Source organism: Corylus avellana, chromosome 4 (assembly GCF_965113065.1).
Source record: "Corylus avellana chromosome 4, dhCorAvel1.hap1.2, whole genome shotgun sequence".
In the NCBI taxonomy this organism is placed as follows: Eukaryota; Viridiplantae; Streptophyta; class Magnoliopsida; order Fagales; family Betulaceae; genus Corylus; species Corylus avellana.
The window spans coordinates 29,140,867-29,167,137 of NC_142493.1; the positions used below are offsets into that span (position 1 = coordinate 29,140,867).

A 26,271-nucleotide genomic window follows, 5' to 3' on the forward strand; every position below is an offset into this window, starting at 1 on the left:
TTGGAGTAGAAGACCTTGTAATTCAATAAAGTATGAAATCAATGTCATTGAAAATACTGAAACACAAGGCTAATGGTGCTGAGAACACAGGCTACGCAAATTGTGCTCCAACAAAATTAGTAAACCTAAGATGTCAAAAATAAAAATGAAGGTAAAAGCTAACTAGAAGACATTTGAATAAGAACCTGTGTGAGGGATTAAAACATTCCCCAGAGACAACGTTGAATCTATATTCAGTTGAAGGTGAAAACATGATAAAGCATGGGAAGATTCCAACCCACGGCCACAACATCACCAAAAATCGTTGCACGAACACTTCCCGCCCTTAAAATGATGATGTCTATTGGCATCTCGGACAACAATTTCCCTCTTCATGATGGTGCTTATGAATTTCAAAACGGTGTGACAGTCTCTACAAACGCGAAGATTTTTTACTACACGAATGACTGTCCCAGGAACAGCCTTAAGCAACCCGTAAGCCACAGCTAACCTCTCACTATGCCAAAATAGTTGTCTTTCCTTGTCTTGCTGATCCATGTCATGTAAAACAGAACTAGTATCAGGAACATAACCTCTTCTCCTCATCTCGCTATCCAATTCCTTAAGAAAACCAAAAATCTCATCCTTCATAGGATGAGTGGTCTCCCCAGCATAAAACACTTGGCTTTCCTTTCCAAATCCAATGCAACTATAACCCGGTTGCTTCTTAACTTCCATGACTGCCATCAACTTTCTCACCTTTGACACCTTTTCCCACAATGCAGCACCAGCATAAATATTAGACAACAGTATATAGGTTGATGGATCTTCTGGTTTTAAACTCAATAGATCATCAGCAACTCTGATTCCCATTTCAATATTATTATGATGCTTGCAGGCACTTAGTAAAGCCGCCCAAGTGGGTTCATCAGGCTTAAATGGCATTGCCTTGATGAGATTCTCAGCCTCATCAAGATGCCCAGACCGACTAAGAAGATCCAAGAAGCATGTGTAGTGCTGCAGGGAAGGACTAATTCCATAATCCTCAATCATGGTTTTGAATAGATGACGACCTTTACTAACTAATCCAACATGACTACAAGCATAAATCAATCCAACAAAGGTCACTTCATTTGGCTTTACTCCAGCTGAAATCATCTCATCATATAAAGCCAATGCCTCCTCTGCTTGCCCGTGCTGAGCCACCCCAACGATTATTGAAGTCCAAGAAACTACATCTCTTCGTTGCATACTACCAAAAATTTTGTTTGCAGCCAGAATATCACTACATTTGGCATACATATCTACAAGTGCATTACTTATAAATATGCAAGACTCATAACCAAGAGAAATAACTAGGCCATGAATCTGCTTCCCAAGCTCCAGCACAGCTAGATTAGCGCTAGCACCAATGGTGCTTGAAAGAACTAATGGGTCCACTATATCAACCCCTTCTCTTCGCATTTCAATAAATAAATGAAATGCATCAGCTCCACTCCCACTTTGTACCAACCCAGAAATCAAAGCCGTCCAAGAAAATAGATTCCTAACTGGTGCTCTCTTGAACAGCTCAAAAGCATCCAATTTCCTCCCACTTCGAGCATACCCAGAAATCATGGCAGTCCAAGATATTGAATTTTTCAAAGAAATTGAATCAAAAACCGCACGTGCATTATCAGGTAATCCACATTTTACATACATGTCAATCAACGATGACTTAACTACATCGTCATCTCGAAACTGCGATAACAGAAAGCGGGCATGCACCTGCTTGCCTTGCCTAATAGCATCCAATCTCGCACATGCCTTAACAAGGGTAGCCAGCACAAAATGGTCAGGTTCTAAACCATCATGCCTAAGCATGGTAGGGAGCATGGAGAGACTTAGGTGGGGGAGGTTGGCCTGGTTGAGAGCAGTGAGGATTGAGGCCCATGAGACTTGATCTCTGTGTGGCATCTCGTCGAACACGTGAAGAGCGTCCTGAACGAGACAACATTTGCCATACACGTCTAAGAGGCTGTTGAGCAGAGGAACACATTGGTCTAGGCCGGTTTTGATGATTTGGGCATGGAGGTTCTTGGCAGTCAGTGGTATTCGGCGCCTGGCGCAAAGTTGGAGTTGGTAGAGATAGTGAGAGATAAGCATTCATCACCTTTTGGGCTAAATCTATGTGGATGTGGGTTCGTCTTTTCTTTTGAGGCCAATGTTTAATTGGACAAAGCAAACCTATGCTTTCAGTGGATTTGACGTGCCGGAATCTAGTTGTAAGATCTAGTAATTTTATAAGTCATTTGGTATTATTTTTGTGTTTGTTTAAAATTGAGGTAACTTTTAAAATTACTATTTGATCAAAATTCAATAATGATCGATCATAAGCTCAATGGTAATTTTAACAGCTGCGTCATTCTTAGAGGGACACAAAAGTGACATAAGAGTAACTTATAACATTACTTCGTAAACACCCTTCCTTTTGCTATGATTTTGAAGGCTTGAAATATATATATATATATATAGTTATGCTACGTACTACACAAATATTTCAGAAAGCTAACGTGACAAGGTCTAATAACCATTAAATTTTGTTTTTTAACAAAGGTTGATCCAATAACTAATAGACCTTATCACATCAGCTTTGTATAATATTTGTACTGCTACATACTATATAAATATCTCACAAACTTGATGTGATAGAGTCTACTACTCAAGTACTCATTGAGTTTTATTTTTATAACAGAAGATGATCTAATAACTAGGAGACCTTGCTACATCAGTTTTGTATGATATTTATAGGATACTTGTATGGTATGTAGAATTACTTCATCTTATATTGTCACAAGCAAGCACCATATTATCCAGTTACTTAATATTTAATAGCTTACTTCGAGCTCTAGTTAAGCCGAGCTCGACTTGACTTATATAGCATTCTCAACGATCTCATTCGAGCTTTCAACGAGCCTGTCTTGAACACACATTTCATAGTTCAGTTTGAATAAATATCTTCATAAACGAGCCAGTCTTGAAATCCTTAAGCTCGACTCGGCTCAGCTCGATTACAACCCTAGCCATGGGTCTCAATTGTTAGTTTTTATTTTTTTGAATTTTCTAATAGAAAGGGCCTAATTATAATTTTACAGTCGTTTTGGTTATTTATTGGACATGAAAGTTAATGAAGATCTCAATTTACAAATATTGGAAACACAAGTCTCAATTGAAACTGGGTTCTCAATGTCAAAAAAAGAGAAATCACAAAAAGGTGGTAACCTAATTTCCTTAAATTTTAGGGAAAATAGAAGATAACTCCCTTAGCTTTCCTTTCCAAATCCAATGCAACTATAACCCGGTTGCTTTTTAACTTCCATGACTGCCATCAACTTTCTCACCTTTGACACCATTTCCCACAATGCAGCACCAGCATAAATATTAGACAACAGTATACAGGTTGATGGATCTTCCGGTTTTAAACTCAATAGATGATCAGCAACTCTGATTCCCATTTCAATATTATTATGGTGCTTGCAGGCACTTAGTAAAGCCGCCCAAGTGGGTTCATCGGGCTTCAATGGCATTGCATTGATGAGACTCTCAGCTTCATCAAGATGCCCAGACCGACTAAGAAGATCCAAGAAGCATGTGTAGTGCTGCAGGGAAGGACTAATTCCATAATCCTCAATCATGGATTTGAATAGATGACGGCCTTTACTAACTAATCCAACATGACTACAAGCATAAACCAATCCAACAAAGGTCACTTCATTTGGCTTCACTCCAGCTGAAATCATCTCATCATATAAAGCCAATGCCTCCTCTGCTTGCCCGTGCTGAGCCACCCCAACGATTATTGAAGTCCAAGAAACTACATCTCTTCGTTGCATACTACCAAAAACTTCGTTTGCAGCCAGAATATCACTACATTTGGCATACATATCTACAAGTGCATTGCTTATAAATAAGCAAGATTCATAACCAAGAGAAATAGCTAGGCCATGAATCTGCTTCCCAAGGTCCAGCACAGCTAGATTAGCGCTAGCACCAATGGTGCTTGAAAGAACTAATGGGTCTACCATATCAACCCCTTCTCTTCGCATTTCAACAAATAAATGAACTGCATCAACTTCACTACCACTCTGTGCCAACCCAGAAATCAAAGCGTTCCAAGAAAACAGATTCCTAACTGGTACCCTCTTGAACAGCTCAAAAGCATCCAATTTCCTCCCACTTCGGGCATACCCAGAAATCATGGCAATCCAAGAAACTGAATTTTTCATAGAAATTGAATCAAAAACCGCGCGTGCATTATCAGGTAATCCACATTTTACATACATGTCAATCAACGACGAGTTAACTATATCGTCATCTCGAAACGGCGAAAACAGAAAGCGGGCATGCACCTGCTTGCCTGGCCTAACAGCATCCAGTCTAGCACATGCCTTAGCAAGGGTAGCAAGCACAAAATGGTCAGGTTCTAAACCATCATGCCTTAGCATGGTAGGGAGCATGGAGAGACTTAGGTGGGGGAGGTTGGCCTGGTTGAGAGCAGTGAGGATTGAGGCCCATGAGACATGATCTCTGTGGGGCATCTCGTCGAACATGTGAAGAGCGTCCTGAACGAGACAACATTTGCCATACACGTCCAAGAGGCTGTTGGGCAGAGGATCACATTGGTCTAGGCCGGTTTTGATGATTTGGGCATGGAGTTTCTTGGCCGTCAGTGGTATTTGGCGCCTGGCGCAAAGCTGGAGTTGGTAGAGATAGTAAGAGATAAGCATTCATCACCCTTTGGGCCAAATCTGTGTGGGGTTCGTCTTTTTCTTTTGATGCAATGTTTAATTGGCGAAGTTGGCGGGAGACTCTATTATTAGAAAATTATGTCATCACCCCCCTCCTACTTTTCACCAAGGCCTCTATTTACAAAGGCCTTTGTTAGCCATTTCGATCAATAAATAATTGAAACTGTGAAAATACAATTATGCTCTTTTGTTAAAAAAAATTGCCAAAAAAAAAAAAGTTGGAGTTTAATATCACGCAAGTAAAAAAACTATTTTTTACTTTATTAATTTTGCTTTTCTATGTTTTTTTTTTTTTGTAAAAAAGGAAAAAGAAAATAAAAAGGGGTGGCAGCCACCCAAGTAATGATACTCTATATATTGCATGTGTAATGGGCATCGAGAGATAAGAATGCGTGCATTTTCACCTATCCAAGTGTTGCGGTTGTGCCTGATGCCACATTTATTTTCGATAGGAAGTAAATTGTAAAATCAAGATTCGAACTCAAAATCTATGTTTTGATATTATATTAAATCATCAAATTTTTTACAAAAGCTTAAGTTAATAAAAAAATAATAAATTTAATCACTTAATTAATATTTTAACAAGAATAACATATGCTCACAACCAAGCAATCTTTTTCTTCTTCGAAACACGCCAGAGATTTGGGTCGACAACTAGACTTTGCCGACAACCACCACAAAGGCGATAGTAGAGACCACCGATGACCACAACAATGTCAACAAGCTACCACAAGAATGACGGCCACCATTGCAACCACCACAGAAACTAAAACTAAAACTTGCACAAGCTTTATATCTGTCCACTGATATCAGAGTTCTTATATTAGAGAATTGAATCCTGTGGCTAACAAGCAATCACTTCAAACAAAAAAGAAGGCAAACAAGCATATAGCTCAACTGTTTTAGCTGTCGAACTTATTATTAACATGTTAAACTTCAATTTTGAATGTATGCATGCACCTACTTTCTCTATGAATGAGTGACACATCACACAGCTTTTAAGCAATCACAGCCATGATAAAGAATCCATAAAATACAGCTCATGGCTTATAGGTTCATTTTCCAGGGGAAATTTTACTTGAAGAGATTGTCTATTTGCTCCCTGTACAGAGCAACAACTTTGTCCCTCCGAATTTTCATGGTCGGTGTCAATAAATCATTATCAAGCTGCAACCAAAGGGTATAATTAGCTGACTATCACATTTATAGATTATAGAAAATTCTGATGGCATCTACATGAACATCTTACAGTAAAGGGCTCGTCCACAACTAGGATTGGTCCGATTTGAAATGAGCACTCTGAAGTCCTGCATGGAAAAGGGGAAAAAAACAGTTAAAACTTACTAAATTGTACATTAGACTCTGTCACCTTTTTCTTTACCTAATGTAGATTTCACACCGGAATGAAAATCAGAAAAAATATATATATATGTATATATAATTTCAACTCGTCTGTCATACAAAAACAAGAAATCAATCTTCATAACGACAGATAGCCTTTTTTTTCCAACAAATCAAGCCCGGCAACAGATAGCCTTTTTTTCTGCCATTCTATCCCATCTAAAATCATACTCTATGTCACTTCTATTTATCAAATCCTTTATTACAATCACTGTTTCTTAGCAATATTAACCTCATTGCATTTCCAAACTATCGTAAGTGACTTTTCCTCCCGGTGTCACTTTCATCTTTTCCCTCATCTTTTATGTTCATGAACGTGTTACTTCTCAAAAGCCCAACATTAACTACTATGAAGGATAACGGGTCTTAACAGCAGTCCCTATAAAATCTTGCCTTCAATGTATCAGGTATTTTCTAGTCACATAGCATTGTTAATGCACTTCGCTTTATTCTTTGGATCCATTCCTCCTCAATGTTTCATTATTGATTGAAGATGCCAAAAAGGATCGCTCTTTAATATCTCTTAGCTTTCAAGTTTTATCATCACCTTGTCCATATTTCTATTCACCAAATATAATTATACGAGGGTGGGGGGAAGAGAGAGGGGAACTTCTTTAACACCTCATTTAGAAAGGAACTGCCACATTGCTTTCTTATTGATAAACATGCTTAATGTAGTGAACCCTTTATCCTAGCCATATAAGTTTTAGGAATCCAGAACAAATTAGATACTCCAGCATTCTAAAAAGCTTAGCTGTGAATAATTACCCTTCAGTTGAAGCTCAAAGAGAGTGAGACAGAAGAATATAAATTTGTTTCACATACATAATAAATTTATCCAATTTGAAGAATTTTATTGCCCTGCCAATGGCCTTGGGATCTTGGGGCACTTTCATCCCCACTCCAGCTATCCTGCCCTCCTGGTCTCATAAGTGCGGGGTGGTGGGCGAGATCAAGAGTTCAAATCGTACCCGGTGCGTGAGTAAATAACCAAGCATATATATGCATGTGTAATATATATTAAGATTTTTTTTTTCCTCACCCTTTCTCATACTTCACAAGACCAAAAGACAGCTTATAAGAATTTTAAAAAAGGAGTGGTAAATTAAGAATCGGTTATCCAATATGCATGTGTTTCACCTTCCTCACTTGCCAATGCTACATCATTAGTACCCCAACACAGATTTCAACATTATTCCTCAAAAGCATGATAAAAACTATCCAATTTTTTAAAATTATTTCCAAAATTATCGCTAACTCCACTATTCTTTATGACCTGGAAAAAAAAGGCTAAAAGTAAGCAATCCTCTCCGATATTGTTTAAAATAATCAAAGATAAAGAAGCCTTACCATGTTCTCAATTCTTTATATAACAGGCTGGTCATTTTTTCCTTACTAAGGTCAGAGGCATTGGCATCTAAAACGGACAGTTCTTTTGCTGCCAATAGAACCCCTTCTTTGTTTGGAACAATTATAGCTCCAAGACGTCGCTGATCCTGTAATTTACGAATGCCACCCAATAACAAAAATCAATGTAACACCTAAAAAGTAGAAGAATATATATAGGTACAACTCAAGAAAGTAAGGCTGAACGCAGCAAGCCTAATTAAAATGTCTTTAAACTCCACCTGGCCAATAACAACTATTTGTTGAATTAGACTACTTCTGAGAGCAGCTTCTTCAAGCTCTGCTGGTTCAACATTTTCTCCTATTTTTCTCCAAACAAATTAAGTTAATTAATACCAGAAAATGATGACAAGCAGAGTGTTAGAGAGAGAGAGACTTTTCTATGTTGTTAGCAAGAAAGATCCACAGCCACAGTGTTAAGACAATGATTAGTGTACCAGTAGAGAGAACTATAGTATCCTTCGCACGTCCTTCAAGAACAATCACACCTCCACAACGACGACTTCGCCCAGTTGAATGGTGAGGAGCAATCCAACCTATATCGCCAGTGCTTAGCCAACCATCCTCATCTATGACTTGCTTTGTAGCCGATGGATTCTTTTAACAGAAAAGTATCACTTAACATGATTATCAATATGAAACAGCTATCACAACTTGCTAAAAACCAGTTTCTGGGCAAAGACAAAAGGTAGACGAGTTCAGAAATTAAATACTTGCTTTGTTAAGAAAAGACCTGGAAGATTACCAGTCCTTCAATGTAACTATGAGTTCTCAAACTGAATAGAATTCCAATCAATTTAAAAAATTTGTTCAATGTCTTGTAGGAAAAGAGTTTGACATCAAATAAAAGACAAGATTCCTGATTGCAAGGTTTCCCATATGAACAAGCGGTGATTTAACATGGTATCAGAGCCAACGATCCTAAGTTCGAACATTGACTCCGTCAAATGACCTCCCATTTAAATTAAATATTCCACATGTTGGGTTTCACCTATTAAAAAGAAAGTTTGAGTCCACAGGGAGTGTTAAAATAATGATCAAGTGATTAAATTTACCTCTTCCTATCAGTTTAAACTTTTGGGACAACTGGTGATTTAATAGTATTTAAATTATGGGCTCTCAAAGTTCCTTGATGATAAACCACCCCCACAAAACAAAGCAGTTGAATGAGCAAGGGACAAAACAGGCTTTAGGATTTTTGCTTTAGATATACACACACTATTAACATACCATGTTATGTACAAAATTGCAAGTACCCCACCTTCTGGGTTTTAAAGTCATAGAAGTTATAATTACACATAGAAAGGCTACTCAGATCAATCTCTATGTTAATTTTATTAATTTATTAGAATTTCTCATCAAAGAAATATCATCCTCATTTTAAGTAAAAGAAAAGAATAACTACCTTGTAGTAACCTTTCATCACTTGTGGCCCCCTAACTTTTACAATGCCCTTTAAACCAGGTGAGAGAACTTCATTGGTTTCAGAATCTACAATTTTGAACTCTGTATGTTGAATCGGATGCCCAACTGAGCCAAGAACCTTCAAAAGATTATTTCTGTGATATCATCATATGATTTACCAATCTATGTGGGAGTAGATGCAATTACAATAAAAAGCAAAGTGAATAATGAAACAAGACTCCTGGAAGAGAACTGAAAAGAGAAAAGTTCAAGGGCTTATCTTAGATAAGGCTGGAATTGTGATATTAGAGAAGGATTAGTGTACAGTTTGAGTAAAAACTCTTTTAACCAGGTAGGATGGATTAAAAGATGTGGAAAATAAACAATATAACATAGGGTGACGAATCTTATGATAAGATTAGTGATGAATGATTGTTTAAAGTATGACTGGTGATTTGAATAGGATCATAAACAAATATTAGTTGGTTTTTATTAATCATTCAATACTAGCATCCAAGAATTGATGAATCAATAAAACCATATCTCAATCAATTATAGCTTCAGGATGCCCATTGCAATTCATAGATGTCTAAATGATGTTCTAGGTTGGTCCATGCATTCCTGTTGATTTTCACTCCCCTTTTATCCTCTCTACCAGTGCAGCAAGGTAAAAGAATTCACAAATTATTCCAAGTGCAGTGCAGCCTAAATGTGATAATTGCAACAAAGCTGAACTTATCATTACTTTCCAAGCAGATTGAGAAACTTTTGGTGGAATCAAGTGTTGCAGTTATACTAGGAATATTTGGTCCGGAAAGTCACACAATTGAATATTGAATCGGTCCGCTGTCCTGTCGAAGTCTGTCAGATTTTATCTTTTTCAAACATACTATATTGGATTTAGTATTGCAGACAAAACTACAAATTTCTCAGAAAGCTCTTAACTGTTTTGTTAGTTATATGTGATCGCACAGACTTCGCAGGTCTAAGTAACGCACAAGTAGGTATTCTACATCTCGAGTAAAGTAGATGTATTTCTTACATTACAGGTAAGCCGTCGAGCAGCAACAACAGGAGAAGACTCTGTTAAACCATACCCATTCTGCACTTTCACACCAATTGCCTGCATGCAATATTTATTACCCTTTATATAACAAGCAACAAGCAAGACATCCTATATAGCAAGGTAAATAACTATGATCATCTAACCTCAAAAAACTTATCAACATGCAAAGGTAAGCTACCGCCTCCACTTATGCCAGCCTGCAGCATTGCCAGAGATAGCTTTTTCCTTGTAATTTCCTTCTTAAAATCCATGGTATAATTTCTAACTCTATAACAATGAGACAAAGTAAAGTTATAGCAAAGAAAAGGAGGAGACTAGAGTTCCATTTGGATAGGGAAAAAAAAAGGAGAAAAATACATATAACACCACCCCCCTCTCCCCCCCCCCCCCCCCCCCCCCCCCTCTCAAACTAACTACCAGGAAATTGCAATAAGAAAAAAATGCCCCAAAAAAATTTTCAGTAAGAAAAAAATACCCCTATTCGAAGAAAAAAAAAAAGAAGGGATGGTGAAGACCCACTGCTACTGCCATGGATCACCATAGTTTTGGGGGGACATTGCAAAATGTCTGTTAGTTTGAAGGGGGATATGTGTACTTTTCACAAAATATATATATATATACAACTTAATTGCAACCAAAGAGATTTGCAAAAAATGGAAAAAGAACAAAATCAGCTTTTGCAGTAAATATGCAGTGAAGAGAGAGACAGAGAAGTTCAAAGAGTTTTCAGACTGAAAAGAAAAGAAAAAAAAAAAAAAAATTGTTTGTGATAAGAAAACATCAATGGCTCAAACCATTTGTTAGGGGTTTGAGCTCTCTAGCTGAATTTAAAAGTTATTTTCTTCCGGACAGAAAAGCATGAAGAAAGACAGTACTCCATTTCTACACATCCTAAGAGGCTCATAGACAGAAGAAAAGAATTAAATAACAAATAATACCTTTGATATTCCGATAGCAGAGTGGATTTTACTATAAACAACTTTCTTTGCCAACATATGCAACGGATATAATATTGCTGCAACAAATCTTGCCCATAACCAGTCCAACATTGAAACAAGATATGAAGGTTGCTTCTGATTCCTCGTTAGACATTTTCCCTAGAACCAAATTGAAAATCATGCAAGCAATAAACAGTGTTGGAATTGGTGCCAATCACAAACCAAAACAAAAAAAAAACGAAAGCAAATAATTGACAGTGAACTAGGTCTTATCCATTTTGATGCAGAGGACAGTAGGTAAACAAAGCTGAGCTGTTTTTCAGTTAGGACAGTGTACTAAAGAATGATACATTAACAAAATCATTATAAAAGGACGAATCATTAAGTGTCTAAAAAATTGAGATTACATAAGCAGATTGCAGCCACAGATCTGCAACAAATTCAATCATTAACTATTTAGTTTCTGCACTCTGCTTCATAACTAGGAGCTGTGAACCCGTAAAATAGCGGCGGCCACCATTGGTCAGGAGACCAGCATTTATTGCTCATACATTATATTAAAACCATATGTGGCTACCATACAGTGATACCAAAATAGAGCAACTATCATTTTTGAAAGAATGCAGAAGCCTCACAAGCATAGAAATTGACAGACAATTTCAATAGCTCATAAGCATGATACACAATGATCAAACCTCATAAATCCTCTTCAATTCCATGTATGTCAAGCTGACCCTTATAAACATAGATGCAATAAGCTTACGCAGAGGGGAGCTAGTAGAAATTTGCCTTTGGATCCCACTGCAAAAAGAATCAACGAACAAAAGGAATGCTCTAAGAAGCAAGTTTTTTACCCAGAAAAGGCTAAATAAATAGTCCAAGAAAGCCAAGCAGGGGATTCAAGATTCCAGTCTTTAGAAAATATTAGGGAACTGCACATTTTATTCATAAAGCATAAAAGATAAGAAAATAGAAGTTCTGCTCAGAATCAAAAGTTCCTCCACGGTAACTATATAAGATTGAGAATACTACTTTTTCTAAAAATATTACTTATGGACTAAGCAACTGCACATCTAGAAGAAGGAATTTACACTAAAAAAATAACCCCATGTCTTGAAAATGACAAAAATGCTTTTATACCCAGGGAAGTAAGAAAGGATGCCCCTATGCTTAGTCAAATCAACTCCAATCCTAATTAAGATCCCATGTAAGTCTGGTTAGTGTATGATATCTTAAATACCTTGTTCAGTTTCTTTCCTATCAGCTTAAACTTTTTTGACAATGCACTCTCCAGCATTGCACCAGAGCCAGTTTGCCCTTTTGGCTGCGTTAAAAACTAGGGTCTTCCAATTTATATGAATATTTCTTTGAGATCCATGAACAAGTTAAGGATCATTATGAGGTTGGTACGTGGATGGGGGTGTTTGTGTCTATTAGCTTGATACACATTGTTAGGTTTGTTTCCAAACATCTTTTCAGACTTCTGTGCCAATTTATTACCTAACAAAGTCTTACATCAGATTCATGTCAAAATCAAAGCTCCCTCCCGTAGTACACTCGTGGGACTCTAGTGACATCCCCATCAAGTAATTATAGACAACGAAGGACACCACAAACTAAATTAGCTTGACATAATAAAATATTATACTTTCACATCATAACTTCCAATAACAATTATATTTCCAATCGTAAAGTGTCATGAATACGCAAGGATATGTGCTCTAACTAGTGTCCCGAAGTATCAAGGAAACTTCTCTAAGCCTTTAATTATAATCTAGGTTGATGCTTAATTATAATCTAGGCTCCATCAACTCGTTCTTGTGCTCATAGGATGTGACTATTTTATGTTAGCCATCGACAAAAATTACTTTTCTCATTTGCAAGGAGACTGGTTGTATTAAAGGTTTTTTTTAGATAAATAATAAACCAATCTCATTAAAAACATAAGGCGCCCTTAAGTACACAAGAAGTGTATAAAAGGAACCACCTAACTAGCATGGGCAAAATGTATTAAAAGTTAAAACACCAAGTGATGCTAAATAAAGAACTTGGAGAGTTCTATCAATTATGAGAGTTCCAGCAATGGTAAAGGCATGAAGGTGTAGGGTTCCTTTGGTGGGGCTTTGGGTTTGCTTTGTGGGTTTTTGAGTTTTTCTTTGTCTTTTTGCTTTTGTTTTTCTAGTTGGGGTCCTTGTGTATACTTCTGGTGTACTTAGGAGCGCCTCACGCTTTTATTTATAAAAGTCTCTTGATTATCTATTAAAAAAAAACTATTAGTCTGAAAAGGATAAACTTAAAGGAAGTGAGCCACCAATGTGTATCAAGCTCTCTATGATACCAACACACCTTTCTCACAAGAAAACCCACCTAATAATACCAAACCAAATGCGGGCCATGCACGCGCAGATAAAACAAACATTCAAAGAAAAATTGAAGCAAATTGAGGTTCCATGGATTAGAACACAAGACCTTTAGACACACCAAGCTCAAACGCCAAGTTTGATAACCAACTCCCAAAAAGCTTAAATTTATAGGAAGTGGCCCAAAAAATGTATATCAAGCCCTATGCTACTAACGCTAATGCATGACAAAAGTGAAATTTAGAACATCATATAGGATCCGACTTCTATGCGGTAGTGAAAACTGAAAACTACCACATAGATGCAGTTGCCCAAAACGGTCCAAACGGCTTCTATGTAGGTTTAAAAAACAAATAATAAAAAATTCATTAAAACTTAAAAATTATAAATAAAAATAAAAACAAAACAAAACAAAATAAAAATGGGGTGGCCGGCCACCCCATTTTGGCCAAGGGGGAGGCTGGAGCCACCTCCCATGGCCGGTCTGGGGGTGGTCGAGCCACCCTCATGGCCTTTGGGGTGATTTGGCCACCCCAAAAAGGCCAAAAGAAAAAAATAAATAAATAAAAAAAATTGTGGGTTTGGTTTTTGGGGGTGGTTTTGGCCACCCCCCGCAGCCGGTATGGGGGTGACCGAGCCACCCCCATGGCCCTTGGGGGTGGTCCGGCCACCCCCAAAAACCAAACCCAAATTTTTTTTAATTTTCTTTTGCCCTTTTGACGGTGGCCGGACCACCCCCAATGGCCAAGGGGTGGTTTGTCCACCCCCAGACCGGCCATGCGAGGTGGCTCCAGCCACCCCTTTGGTTTTTTGTTGTTCTCTACTTTTTTGTTTTAATTTTTTAATATTTTTAGTTTTTTAATTATTGATTTTTTTATATTTTTTAATAATTTGTTTATTATTATTTAAAAAAAAAAAAAAAAAACTTACTTTTTAGTGCCCAAAACGGCAACCGCAGCTATGCGGTAGTTCTCACTACCGCATAGAAGCCGGATCCCATCATGTAAGGCAATTAATAAACATGTACACAAAATGACGGACGCAGTGGAGAAATGGTCTTGGAGTATCACATGACCATCTAACACCAATAAGGCTAAAAGGAAAAACTTAAAGGAAAATAGATCACATGGATTCCAACAATTATATACAGACATCAATATAGTTTGTGCAACAGTCTTCCTCACTTACATTAATTATGTTGCTTGGGGTTTTGTACGGTTCTGCAGCTTTCTAGATTTTGGTAGAAAGAAAGAAGGGAAGAAAGGACAGGAAAGAAGAGTCTAGCATTTTTGTTAATGCTTTGATACCGTGTTTTGGGATTGTATGATACAAAAAGATAGAATGAGAGAGACAACTATATCGAATAGTCACTTAAGAAAGAAAAGAACAAGAGTGGCCTCACTAATACATAACTTTCTTGATAGCTACCAATGCGTTCCATCGCATCTCATATCATCTTCAATAAATTAATTGCTCAAAATTAAAAATTCCAGGCACCTTGTATATCTTTGAAGAGGGAATCATCTCACAGTGAACTAAATGAACTCCATCTGCAATCTTATGGAGCCTCAAAGAAGTCTTTTAGTACTTTTGAAGTGTTAGAGAGCTGGTATGATGGACCAAGGGACTATAGCGTTTCCTTTAGTTATTTTATCATCTCTCAGTAATTTTCAAGTCCCCCAACAGTTCAAATAGGCTGTATCAACCCAAAGTAATAGCAGGAGGTTTAAACAGGTTGTCTTTTGAGTAGATGTCAAACACAAGGCTAGTATTCTCCAATTGTGTATTACACTGGAGAAATGATTCTAGACCTTGAACTTGATGAATATAAAGTACAATATTGTGAAGATACACTAGAATCAAAATAACTCCCAAGAAAAGGACATACCTGTAGAGCGTCTCATATACTAATGGAACAGAAATCACATAATGTGGTTGATAATGTTGCAAATCATCCTACCAGAAAACAAACAAATAACTTAAAACCAAATTGTTAAATGGATAAAGTGAAATAGTTGTCCTCTTTTTGCAACTGAGGCAGAAAAAAAATTCTTGTGTTAAAATATTAATTTAAATGATTAAATTTGTCATTTCCTATCAGCTTAAACTTTTAGGATAAATGGTAATTTAACATGATATCATAGTAAATGTCTTGAGTTTGAACCTTGTCTCAATCATTCACCCCCCCTCCCCTCATTTTAGTTAAAATATTCTACGTATGGAGTCTTGCTTGTTGAGGGGAATTTGAGCTCACAAAAACATGTGAATAACAAAAGCTTTCTGTACATAAATATGCATAAAGAGATGATCTTAAGAAGAATACCTTCAAGTTTCTCACAGTCGTGTATACTTGTTCAGTTCCATGTGTGAATATAAAATACTCAGAAGCTCTTTCATATGCATGCCAAGGTGGAAGCATGCTTAGAAATCTATCACCAATTTCAGCAGGCACAATGTCCCACAAATTTTTTATCTGGAAAATGATTGACAAAAGAAATAACCTCAATGATATGCTAATTACCAAGTCAACTATTGCCTTTAGTGGTAACAAGATGAAAGCGGAGAAGGTTCAACACAACATACAGAAGGAGCTGCAAACAAACCAATTTCAACACTATAGCTTTGCCAAAACCCGATGGAAGCAAAATGAAGAGTAAATTTGATAGTACTGTCTGATATAAGTAAGCACCAACAATGCAATCCAACTATAAATCCATAATAAATAAGGCAATTAATCTAATCCTCTATTTTAACTTCCATGAAGCTTCAAAGTTGAATCCACCTAATTGTTTAAGAGGCTCAATCCATACTATTCACCAGTTTGTAATCTCACATTGGCCACTAACAATTCCTCTATATTTTTCATGCATGCCTGCATAGGACCCCAAAAAAAATATTCATCAGGGTCCAAGCAATTGGCCTTGAAGGCTTCTACTGTCGCAAAAGCCAACCCAACGGATCAAATTAGAATAGTAATAACAGATATGATGATGATTCCACAATGCTGATGATGTTATTGTAGCTCAATTAAGCAAAATTGTTTACCACATTTATATTATATCACTAATATCACAGTGAATTACATACATAAGAAAATAACACTTCAGTGAATGAAGTTAAAAACTATTGTTCATATAGCACTTGCCAAAGTAATCCGACCAGAAAAGAATGAGCCAAAGTAAACCATAAAACCTGGTGTAGCAGATTCCGATGCGTAAGCAAAACGCCTTTCGGGTTGCCAGTGGTTCCACTTGTGTATACAAGTGTAGCAATATCATCAGAGCTGATGGCTTCATACGTATGGTGTTGTCCTGCAACCAGAATAGTTAATTTCAGAAGCTGGAAACCCTTTGGAGTATCTATACAATTGGTAGATTGATATAAATACTACAAGAAATTTATGGAAAATTTTGAACACCAGAATCAGCATATTAATCAAAAGCGTACCATGTTTTTATCTAAATGGCCCCAATATGTAGTTCGCTAGGGTAGTAGCTATAATGATAGATATGGTTGGAACCCAAATGGATGCCACGTGTTTACCCTTATCTCTTTCTCAACAGAGATGCATGATGTTATTCAAGCTGCAATGCCTATCTAACATGTTACTTAAGTTGCAACACCTATCCTACTTCTCGTCTCAATCCTTTATGCTTTTAAGGGCTAGACATTCCAGCTTTAGTCATTGCAGTTAATGCAAATTCATGAATACTATACCTATAATGATAAAATTAAAAATTTAAAAAAAAAAAAAAAAAATCCCAGCTATCAACATAGACGTACTACTTATCCTAGTTTTATATAATCTCAACAGAAAAGTTCAAAAGAAATTATTTTACGTATATTTGGGGACAAACTTTAGGTCACATATTTTGATCTGACTATACAAAGCACATTTCTAATATTAATAATTCTAGTTTGAAATGGCTAAAACCTTATTCATAAAACCAGCGACCAGCAAAATAGGATAATTTTTTTCAGTACTCTCATGTACTAACGATAATCTTTTTTATAAGTTCTATTACTCAAACAAATGGGATATACAACAAAGCTTAAAACAGGATTAGGAATCCCTATGCCCTAATGCGCACCAAATCTAATGCAATAACAATATGCCAGATCTTTTTTTTTTTTTTTAACTTCTTTCCTTTTACTAATAAATCTTTTTTACATTCTTGGAGAACTTTTTCCATTAATGTGACGATAAACTCGTCAAGTTTATTTATTGAAATTAGAACTTCCATTTTTAGCACATCCTAAGATTCAGCTGTTCAATTCATCCGTTGGGAAACCAAGTCACAAGAGAATATCAAGAGACAGTTTTCATATGAACTTTGAGACCAACAATACATGTAATGGCAATAAGATCCTCAAGTAAAATACATATGCCAATTTTGTTCAAACTCATCTGATTGACTTACTAGCATCATGAGAATCAAGCAGAGACTTGCGACTCTCTTGTCCCAAATCTACAATTTCCTTATAATTAAAAACAGGCATCCCCTCTAGTCCATCACAAGCCAGGGATGACTTCTCCCCCCAAAGTAGAAGAACAAATCTCATAGAAGCCTTGGAAATAAATGTTTTGGCCATTCGATTGAACATTTCAGGACCGTCCACTGCAAGTGCAACACTGTAGTAATAAAAGCATAAAACGAATCAACAATGTAGAGCCATTAAGAATGAAGACAGGGAACCTAACTAATCAAACTCCCAAGAACAAGTTATAGTTATAGCACGTAATTTGTATGTGTGCATAAAACTCTAGTGATTTGTAATTATCTCAACACCTCTTTTGAGTTAATTTTTATCCCGAAATCACCCCATACACTGTATGCATCAGTGTCCTCTCTGATGTTAACAGTACAATGTGAAAGGAAATGAAGTGAAAATGAAAATGAAAAATCATTACTCTACCGAAGCATAGTTTCTACAAACTATTATTCTTACAACAGATAGGACAACATAACTACTTTTGTCCGACAGAAGCAAATAATTTGTCAGCACGTTTAATTAAGATAGTGATACTGTTGAAGATCTCAGCAGAGACTTTATATATCTGCTATGCTCATAAAGCAGTAAATAAGTACTATAAAAAAAATATAAATGAAATACAATTAAAATAAAAATATGAAACATTCCTCTTTGCACTATCCCTGACTGCTTTTCGTTAATAAATTGTAATGCCTTAGTGATGCTCAAAAGGAGGGCCAACATAAAACAAAATAGCCAGTGTTGACATTAATTGCAACAAATAGTATATTAATACTCAGAAGTAGATGAAAAATTTTACAAAACAAGCCAGAAAATGAATTGCAAACAAAAAAACTAATTTATATCAAATATAATCAATCCATATAGACAAACAGATCATATATACACTAAGATGAGAATGACAAGCTTAGTTGGTATAAGCAGAATGCCTGAAATGAAACCTTTTACCGAACCTTTCAGAGTGACTGTATATGTGCAATAGCTCTTCAACTGATGACCTTGAACCCCTTACCACATTGATTGCTCCAGTGGCCATTATACCTAGACTAAAATAAAGAACGATAGTAAGTTTGAAATCCCAGAAATTCAGCCACCAGTGAAAAACATAATTACTGTAAATTTGCAATTGAGCCTTTTATTTTAATTTTTGTTTGACAAATTTATAATATTCTAAAACTACCGTATAGATACACACACAGTATGCAATTTTCAACCTATTACTTTTAACTAGGGTTGTAATCAAGCCGAGCCAATCCGAGCTTGGCCTATTTGAACTTAGCTCGACAAAGAATTATAGGAGATCGAGCTCAATTCGAGTCTAAGCCTCCCTATTCAAACTCAACTCAATAATTTTTATTTGGGTTCGAGCTTGGCTTGAACTCGACAAAAAATTTCCATACAAATGAGTACATAAATGAGTGTCTTACTTTACCTGAACCAAAAGAAGTGCCAATTAAAGCATTCACTTTTTGACTTTCCAATATCCATCCTACTTCAAAATAAATATTGCCCGTCTCTACTTTCCACCATCTAATATAAGAATAGCGATAAATTTGGAACAACAATGCTAAGAGGTGTCACACACTTTCTTTCTTCTTCCTAAAATGGAGGGACTACATAGTATTTAGGCAATGAAGACTGCTGCATACCTTGATCTGCAACAAGCCACCGACATGAATTATCAGCAAAAAGTGCTAGCTTTTCATCTGGCTTTACTCCAACAACTCTTAGGCCCTCAGAGAAGTTTAAAATCTCCTGCTCTAGCTGCAATTTTGAAGAGACGGAAAAATATTTCAAACAATAAAAACCCAAAATAGCAACTTGTTTACTTATGAACTTTGAAAAAGAGGTATCCATTGGAAACATAAAATGCTACCACAAACCTATACGAGTAGAAAAGTAGAAATGATAACAAGATAAAATTAAATTAAAATAGTTTATTTATCTATTGGTCTGATCATTTTAACACTTTTCCTAAAGCTTTCACCTTTCTCTGTTTCCTGTGGCTTCTTGTTCGTCTTCTTTTACATTTTCATAAATAGGTCTAAAGCTCAAAGTGCTAGAACAAGGAAAACATGAAGGTTTCAATGCCTTAAATGCTTCCAGAGGAAACTTAAGGAAAATTAGGGTAGTTGATGAATTTTTTCTTGGATTTAAAGTTTTTTGAAAAAACATGAGGCCTCTTAAAGAGTTGAATGGCGTACTATAAGATAAACATATAAACTCGATATTAGATTGTTTAAGACTCAAGTTAAATTATCTAATTACTCAAATAATAAATTTTAACAATAATTAGTATGAATTTATATATATATTAAACAATCACGACATTTACTTTATAGATGGAATGAATAAGTTAATTGAGTAACTCATGAACAAGCTCAAGCTCGTTCAAAAAATAATTGAACATAGGTTGAACAGATCAACTAGCTCAACAATAAGCTTGAGCTCAGCTTGTGTTCGAAAAAAAAAATTTAACGAACCGAGCTGGAACATTCAATACTCGGCTCGATTACAGCCCTTCATTTTTATTCTATTATTCCAATTAGAAATAAGAAGACAAAGTTTCTCATACTTATTCAAAGTGGAAACTTTAATAAACCACATAAGCTGAAACATGATATCTCCTGCACTTGCTGAGGAGAGGCCAACTGTTAGCCTACTAAACAGGCAAGAGAGAGAGAGAGAATAGAAGGTTTCTATCCAGGTTTAATGGTTGTAGGCCCACTTTCCTCACTTTACCAGGTTTATTAGTAGATCCATCATGAAAGAGGAAAGGGAGAGGTAATGGCACCAGGCATCCTTGATTTAAATAGTTAGGCGTTTCATACTTTTCATCAAGCAGAAACATAGATGGAGTCCATAATACTGTTGATGCAGCCGTGAAAGAAAATAAAGTTGCTGTAATTTTCATTTTGGTGACTTAAAATTTTTCTTGAGTGGAGCTCACATACGACATCCGAGTGAGACGAGTCTTACATGATTTTAAACATCACGCCATTAGGAGTCTAGAGTTAAAAAAGCATTTGCTTTCAGATATTATTTATAAGTTATGGACAATTTGAGTGCGTAGGCAGATCTGAAATTCCATAAACTTTCTGTGCATAATTTATTTATAGGGTTAAATTCTTAATTACGTATGTTCTAAATTATTCTAGAATTTTTAATCATATTAAGACTCATTTGCAGGGTTTTACTAGGAATTTGCATAATATTCTTATTAAGAGTCTTGGTCTTAGTATGTTAGGAGTTAATGAATCTATAAAAATATGAGTCCCTGCATTCACAGAATTAACATTTTGATAATGAAATTGAGTTTTGAATGTTGAGGCAAGATTTCCTAGTGTTCTTCTCTCCTCTTCTTCGTCTGCACAACGCATGATACTGTTTGCAGCCTCTGAACAGCCATGAAATTTTTTCTTTTCTTCTCTCTTCTGCAACTTTAGATTACGCCATTCTCTCTTCCTGCCTGAACCCTAAAACCCCAAATATATTCCCTACCAAATAGCCAATTAAACTATCCATAAATCCCAAACAAAACCGCTGTCCAGAATTTCCCAGCAACCTGTTTGCTTCAAGAAACAGTGCTCCTGCCTTTATTGTCAATTGTTTCAAAACCCTAGTCAATCTTTGAACCCTAATTCTTTCTTCTAAAATTCTAACACTAGATCCACGAATTCTCACAATCTAAGATCCAACATAAGGACTTGTAGATAGAGTACTTAAATCTTTCCTACATCACCTATTGTTTAAATGGTAAAAACTTAAATCATATTTTTGCATGATTCTCCATACTGAACACAATTAATATCCTAGTCATACCTAACCATAGAATTTGCATAGCCAGCGACCTAAAGGGCCGTAAGGAAGGTTGTTTAGGTAGCTTCACCAATTCTGGAGTCCACTCATTACTATAGTTAGAACATCAACAAGACCCTATTTTGTCCATGACAACTGACCAATAGAAGGGAACACGTTGGTAAAAACAAACATGGGAGCGGTGTGCAGTTTAATTTCAGAATCAAGAAGCGAGGTGCTTGGAATTATGCCAGGGTAGAGGTTAGTGCCACCTAGCCTTTGGTAAATTATGATGATTGGATCACCTAAAGAAATGACAGAGTTCAAACTGTGGCAATCATCCAATAAAGGAGTTCTTTTCATGGTTCTTCTCAACTAAATTCCACATGCTAAAACACAGGAAAGAATGAATGGGTATTTGTACCATAGAGCAAATTAAATTTTGGAAAAATAAATAGCAATGTTCTGCATCTAGAATGTAAATGTCGGCTGAGAGTGATCACTTCTTCTACCCATGTCAAAGCACAAAAGAAAAATGTTTGTCTCCAAAGATTATAAGTTATTCAAAAACCATGAACTCAAACAGTTACAGATGGGAGACATGCGCAGCAACAACAAAACCAAAAAATAAAATGTATAGTTCTTCAATTATTTCAGCTTTTGGGGCCAAACGAGATTCTTCAGACACCTCTCAGACTTATAGACAATAAAATACATCTAATAGAAAGAAAAAAAATACTGAATTAAATATAGAAAAGAAAAATGACATGTTTGCCAATGAACACTAGCTCAAATAGCACTTCTCCAAGAGGAGGGTGTGGCTGTGGATTCAATACCCATCAAATGCATGCATGTGTAACTTACAAATTCATTACAAAAAAAAAAAAAAAAGATTTGACCTGTTTATAAGTCATTTGTGAAGGTGGAGAATGGTATGGATCCACCACTGCAACCTGATCACCATATTTATCTGCTGAAGACCTCCATATGTCAGGAACTGCTTTCCACTCATCAGAGGCCAAGGCACCATTACATGACAGTAATGAACTTTCCAGGAAAGGAGAGTACCTTCTTATCTGCATTTCCTCTGTCTTTAACAGAAGGTTTTTGACACAAAATAATTGTTAGTCTCCCTAGCAATGCTTCCTCAGTGTATATTACGAAACTAGACTCAAGTTACACATCTACCAAGGTAAATTATTCTATGCTTTTCAATCTTCCAAGAAGCAATAACATTTTTTTCCACAAAATATATCCACAAGAAGATTGCTATTTAGACCAGCATGGCCAGGATTAATCTAAATAATCAATCATCAAATAAGGCATTATGATTTATGTTCACAAATTGGGCCCTATTCTTTTGTCACCTTCAGAGAAGAGTGGAGGTTGTTCTCATGGTACAATTTCTCACAGGCATTTTGAGGATTTTGTTCATGCAAATGCCTTAATTGATTTCGGCTTCAATGGATACAAATTCAATTGGAGTAATCACCGACAAGGCAGGGCAAACATTAGAGAAATATTGGATAGGGGTTTGGCTAATCAGAACTGGGTATCTATTTCCAAATTCCCTTATCAACCATCTTCCTGCTTCTAATTCGGATCATTGCCCTATTCTTTTGCCCACTGCTGGTACTTATCAGAATTCTCCCTGAGCCTTTTTCCTTTGAGGATTTTTGGACTAGAGATCTTTCTAGTCAGATGTAGTGCCTCAAGCTTGGTTGCCGGACGTGCATGGTTCCCCTGCCTTTTCAGTGAGTAGAAGATGGAAGAATACTAAAATCTGCTCTCAAGTCCTGGCATCAGCATCATTTTGGGAAGATCCAGACTCGCATTAAAAGATTGACAGGTGAAATCAACTCTATTCAAAGCAGCCCGCACTCTATTGCAAATGCTGAAATTGAGCTCTCTTTGCAAGCTGGCAATTGGTTAGGGAGGAAATTCTGTGGAAGCAAAAGTCTTAGTAGATTTGGCTAACCTGCACTGACTTGAACACTAAATTTTTTCTTGCCTCCACAGTTGGAGATATAATTCTCTTTCTTTCCTTAAAACCAATGATGGCAATTATCTGAATACTGAGAAAATATTAGTGCCTATCTGGTTGATCATTTTTCATCTTTGTTTACTTCCACTTGCCCTATTTTGGATGACTTTCTGGATGATCTTATTGAAGTGGTGAGTACTGATGAAGAGAATGTTGATCTGTGTTCTATACCTGAGGAGTCTGAGATTTCTTGGCCATCTCCAATCTTGGTCTTACCAAAGCCCCAAGTCTTGATGGGATGACAGGTCTTTTTTACATGACTTACTGGCCAATTGTTAAACCTTCTGTCATTGCCTCGGTTCGATCGTTTTTCAGAGGAGGGTTTATGCTTAGAGGGTTCAACCACACCAACATTGCTCTGATTCCAAAGATTGACAATCCTTCTCAAGTTCACCATTTTCGTCCTATTAGCCTAACCAATTTCAATTACAAAATCATTTTTAAGATTTTGTCCAACAGATTCAAGCCTCTTTTTCATAAAATCATTTATCCTACTCAATTTGCTTTTCTTTAAAGGTAGATATATTCATGATAATACGGTGTTAGCTCAATTTGCTCTTTCATTAGCTCATGCGGGAGTGAAGGATTTGAAGCTTGATATGGAGAAGGCTTTTGATTCCATGGAATGGGAATTTTCTCATTAAAATTCTGAAGTTATTGGGATTTAGCAATACTTCAATTAACTGGATCCATTAATGCATATCTACAACCTCCTTCTCCTTTCTGATGGATGGATCTCCCTTTGGTAATTTCTCTCCCACCCATGGCCTTAAACAAGGTAACCCCCTCTCTATTTTTCTTTTCATTCTTGACTCTGAAATTTTGTCAAGAATACTTTTGAGAGAAGAGAATTTAGGCAATCTTCACAGCATTAAAATTGCTAGGCAAAGTCCCTCCATTTCTCATCTTCTTTTTGCCAATGATTTGATGATCTTTTCCAAAGCCAAGGCTAGTGAAGCTAGTGTTATTTATTTATTTTTTTAGTAAGTAATAATCCAGTAAGGCACCCCTAAGTACACCAAAGGAATCACCTAACTAGAAAGGAAAAACCAATAAGAAAGTCGTCATTGCTAATCGACTGAGGGGCCACATAAGCGGTAGTCCAAAGATACAGTGTATGGTAAAAAGAAGAAAAAATATCCTCCAAGGCCCTCTCCAAATCCTCAAAGCTTCTATTGTTTTTTTCCCTCCATAAATACCAAAAGAGACAAGTAGACACCATTTTCGACACCTAGCTTTCCAGAAGTGGAAAAAGCTTTACTTTAATTGGAAAACACTTGACGAACCAACTACCAAGGAGAAGCAAATATATACAAACATTAATGACACCCATCAACAGCAACAAAAACAAAAAAAAATTAAAACAAGAATGCCTTGGATTTCATAAAGGGATGTTGAAGAACTACCTTGGATTGGCAAAAGATTGGGAGATGACGATTGAGAGAGAATCGGCCTCGGCCTCGGCCTCGGCCGCGGCCTCCAACCCATATCCCACATTTCCTCTGGACAACTTTGGTCCTGGCGAACTTGTAGCAGAAGAGGTTGGAGGTTAAAGGAGTCGTTGTCAATGTCATTTGGTTAGCAGAAGAAGAACCAAATGCAGTGGAAACAGGGTTCATAAGATCTCCAAACATGCTCTCATCTCTCTGAAGTAAACACCAAGAACAAGAGGAGATGGGAAGTCAAGGAAAAATACAGAAATGAAGAGCCCCACAAGATGTACATGGGTGAGGGTGACCTGCGTGTGGAAATTTTGTTTCTTTGCTAGAACCTACAAAGCTAATACACCGATTAATTAATAATTATTATTATTATTGCCCTCTCACTTTCACGTTGATTTTTCCGTCGTACGTTGACAAGTTCAAGGGAAACGAGTCCATTATTGGTTTATTGCGTCCACAATCCCCATGGATAAGATCCTTTCAATTATTTTCAAAATAGACAAAGTTTTCCTTCAAAGTCAACTTAATCTATAAAATAATATGTATTTTTTTTTTAATAACACGTGAGATGCGCATTTTTTTTAATAACATTTTTTCTAAGTTTGTCTTTACTATTAAAAAAATATGTGACTTTCACATGATCAAATGACACATGTCTTTATTATAGACTAAATTGAAAGAATTTCCTCTAACCCAATTTGGTGGAAAACTCCGTCATTTTAAAATTAAATTATATAGGTTCCTTTTAAGGTGTCGCTCTTCATAATTTAGAGAAAAATATAATATTGTTTGAAGGACGGATATAGATGCTATTCTTTTTTTCTTTTTCTTTTTTTAATAGGTAAACTTATTTTTACTTCATAACATAAAATATTCATAATATAAAGTTCTTAATAACATAGGCAAAAACTATGTGGTTACAAGTCGTAGATACATCGAAAAATCTAACAATCAAATCGTATTCATGACCTTCGATCTCACCCATGTGCAAACTTCATTTATGGCATAGATCTGCTCCTAACAGACTGGATCTAAGATAGGGTTGATCATATCACAAACAGCAACAGCAGGCTCACACAAAAGCGCTTGAGATTCACGTGATCCATGCTTGATGCTCCGGTGCATTCGAACCACAACTGTCACTTGTCGAT

The 26,271-nt window shown here is 36.3% G+C and overlaps 2 protein-coding genes and 1 pseudogene across 2 annotated transcripts; all 3 read right to left on the reverse strand.

Moving 5' to 3' along the window:
* Positions 1 to 212: 212 nt before the first annotated feature.
* LOC132178957 (Pentatricopeptide repeat (PPR) superfamily protein) lies at positions 213 to 2,199 on the reverse strand. The gene has a single exon (XM_059591542.2). The coding sequence runs from the start codon at positions 2,122 to 2,124 to the stop codon at positions 292 to 294; it is 1,833 nt and encodes a 610-aa protein (XP_059447525.2). The 5' UTR covers positions 2,125 to 2,199; the 3' UTR covers positions 213 to 291.
* Positions 2,200 to 3,166: 967 nt separating this feature from the next.
* LOC132179579 (pentatricopeptide repeat-containing protein At4g14050, mitochondrial pseudogene) lies at positions 3,167 to 4,763 on the reverse strand (annotated as a pseudogene).
* Positions 4,764 to 5,533: 770 nt separating this feature from the next.
* Positions 5,534 to 25,421, reverse strand: LOC132177656 (putative acyl-activating enzyme 16, chloroplastic). The gene is made up of 18 exons (XM_059590073.2): positions 25,085 to 25,421; positions 22,534 to 22,725; positions 19,486 to 19,600; positions 18,790 to 18,877; positions 17,764 to 17,975; positions 16,535 to 16,653; positions 15,666 to 15,815; positions 15,231 to 15,298; positions 11,678 to 11,783; positions 10,983 to 11,141; positions 10,188 to 10,241; positions 10,021 to 10,101; positions 8,980 to 9,117; positions 8,012 to 8,171; positions 7,796 to 7,875; positions 7,518 to 7,663; positions 6,016 to 6,073; positions 5,534 to 5,933 (listed from the first exon to the last, which is right to left on the reverse strand). The coding sequence occupies exons 1-18, from the start codon at positions 25,310 to 25,312 to the stop codon at positions 5,841 to 5,843; spliced, it is 2,247 nt and encodes a 748-aa protein (XP_059446056.2). The 5' UTR covers positions 25,313 to 25,421; the 3' UTR covers positions 5,534 to 5,840.
* Between the last annotated feature and the right edge of the window lie 850 nt (positions 25,422 to 26,271).

Excerpts from the sequence above, each read along its gene's own strand:
- LOC132178957 (XM_059591542.2), bottom strand. The coding sequence starts at position 2,124 with ATGCTTATCTCTCACTATCTCTACCAACTCCAACTTTGCGCCAGGCGC.
- LOC132177656 (XM_059590073.2), bottom strand. The coding sequence starts at position 25,312 with ATGTTTGGAGATCTTATGAACCCTGTTTCCACTGCATTTGGTTCTTCT. Across the intron at positions 18,878-19,485 it reads GTGGCTTGTTGCAGATCAAG|GTATAATGGCCACTGGAGCA; the intron begins GTATGCAGCAGT and ends ATTTTAGTCTAG. Across the intron at positions 17,976-18,789 it reads ATATACAGTCACTCTGAAAG|TGTTGCACTTGCAGTGGACG; the intron begins GTTCGGTAAAAG and ends TTATTACTACAG.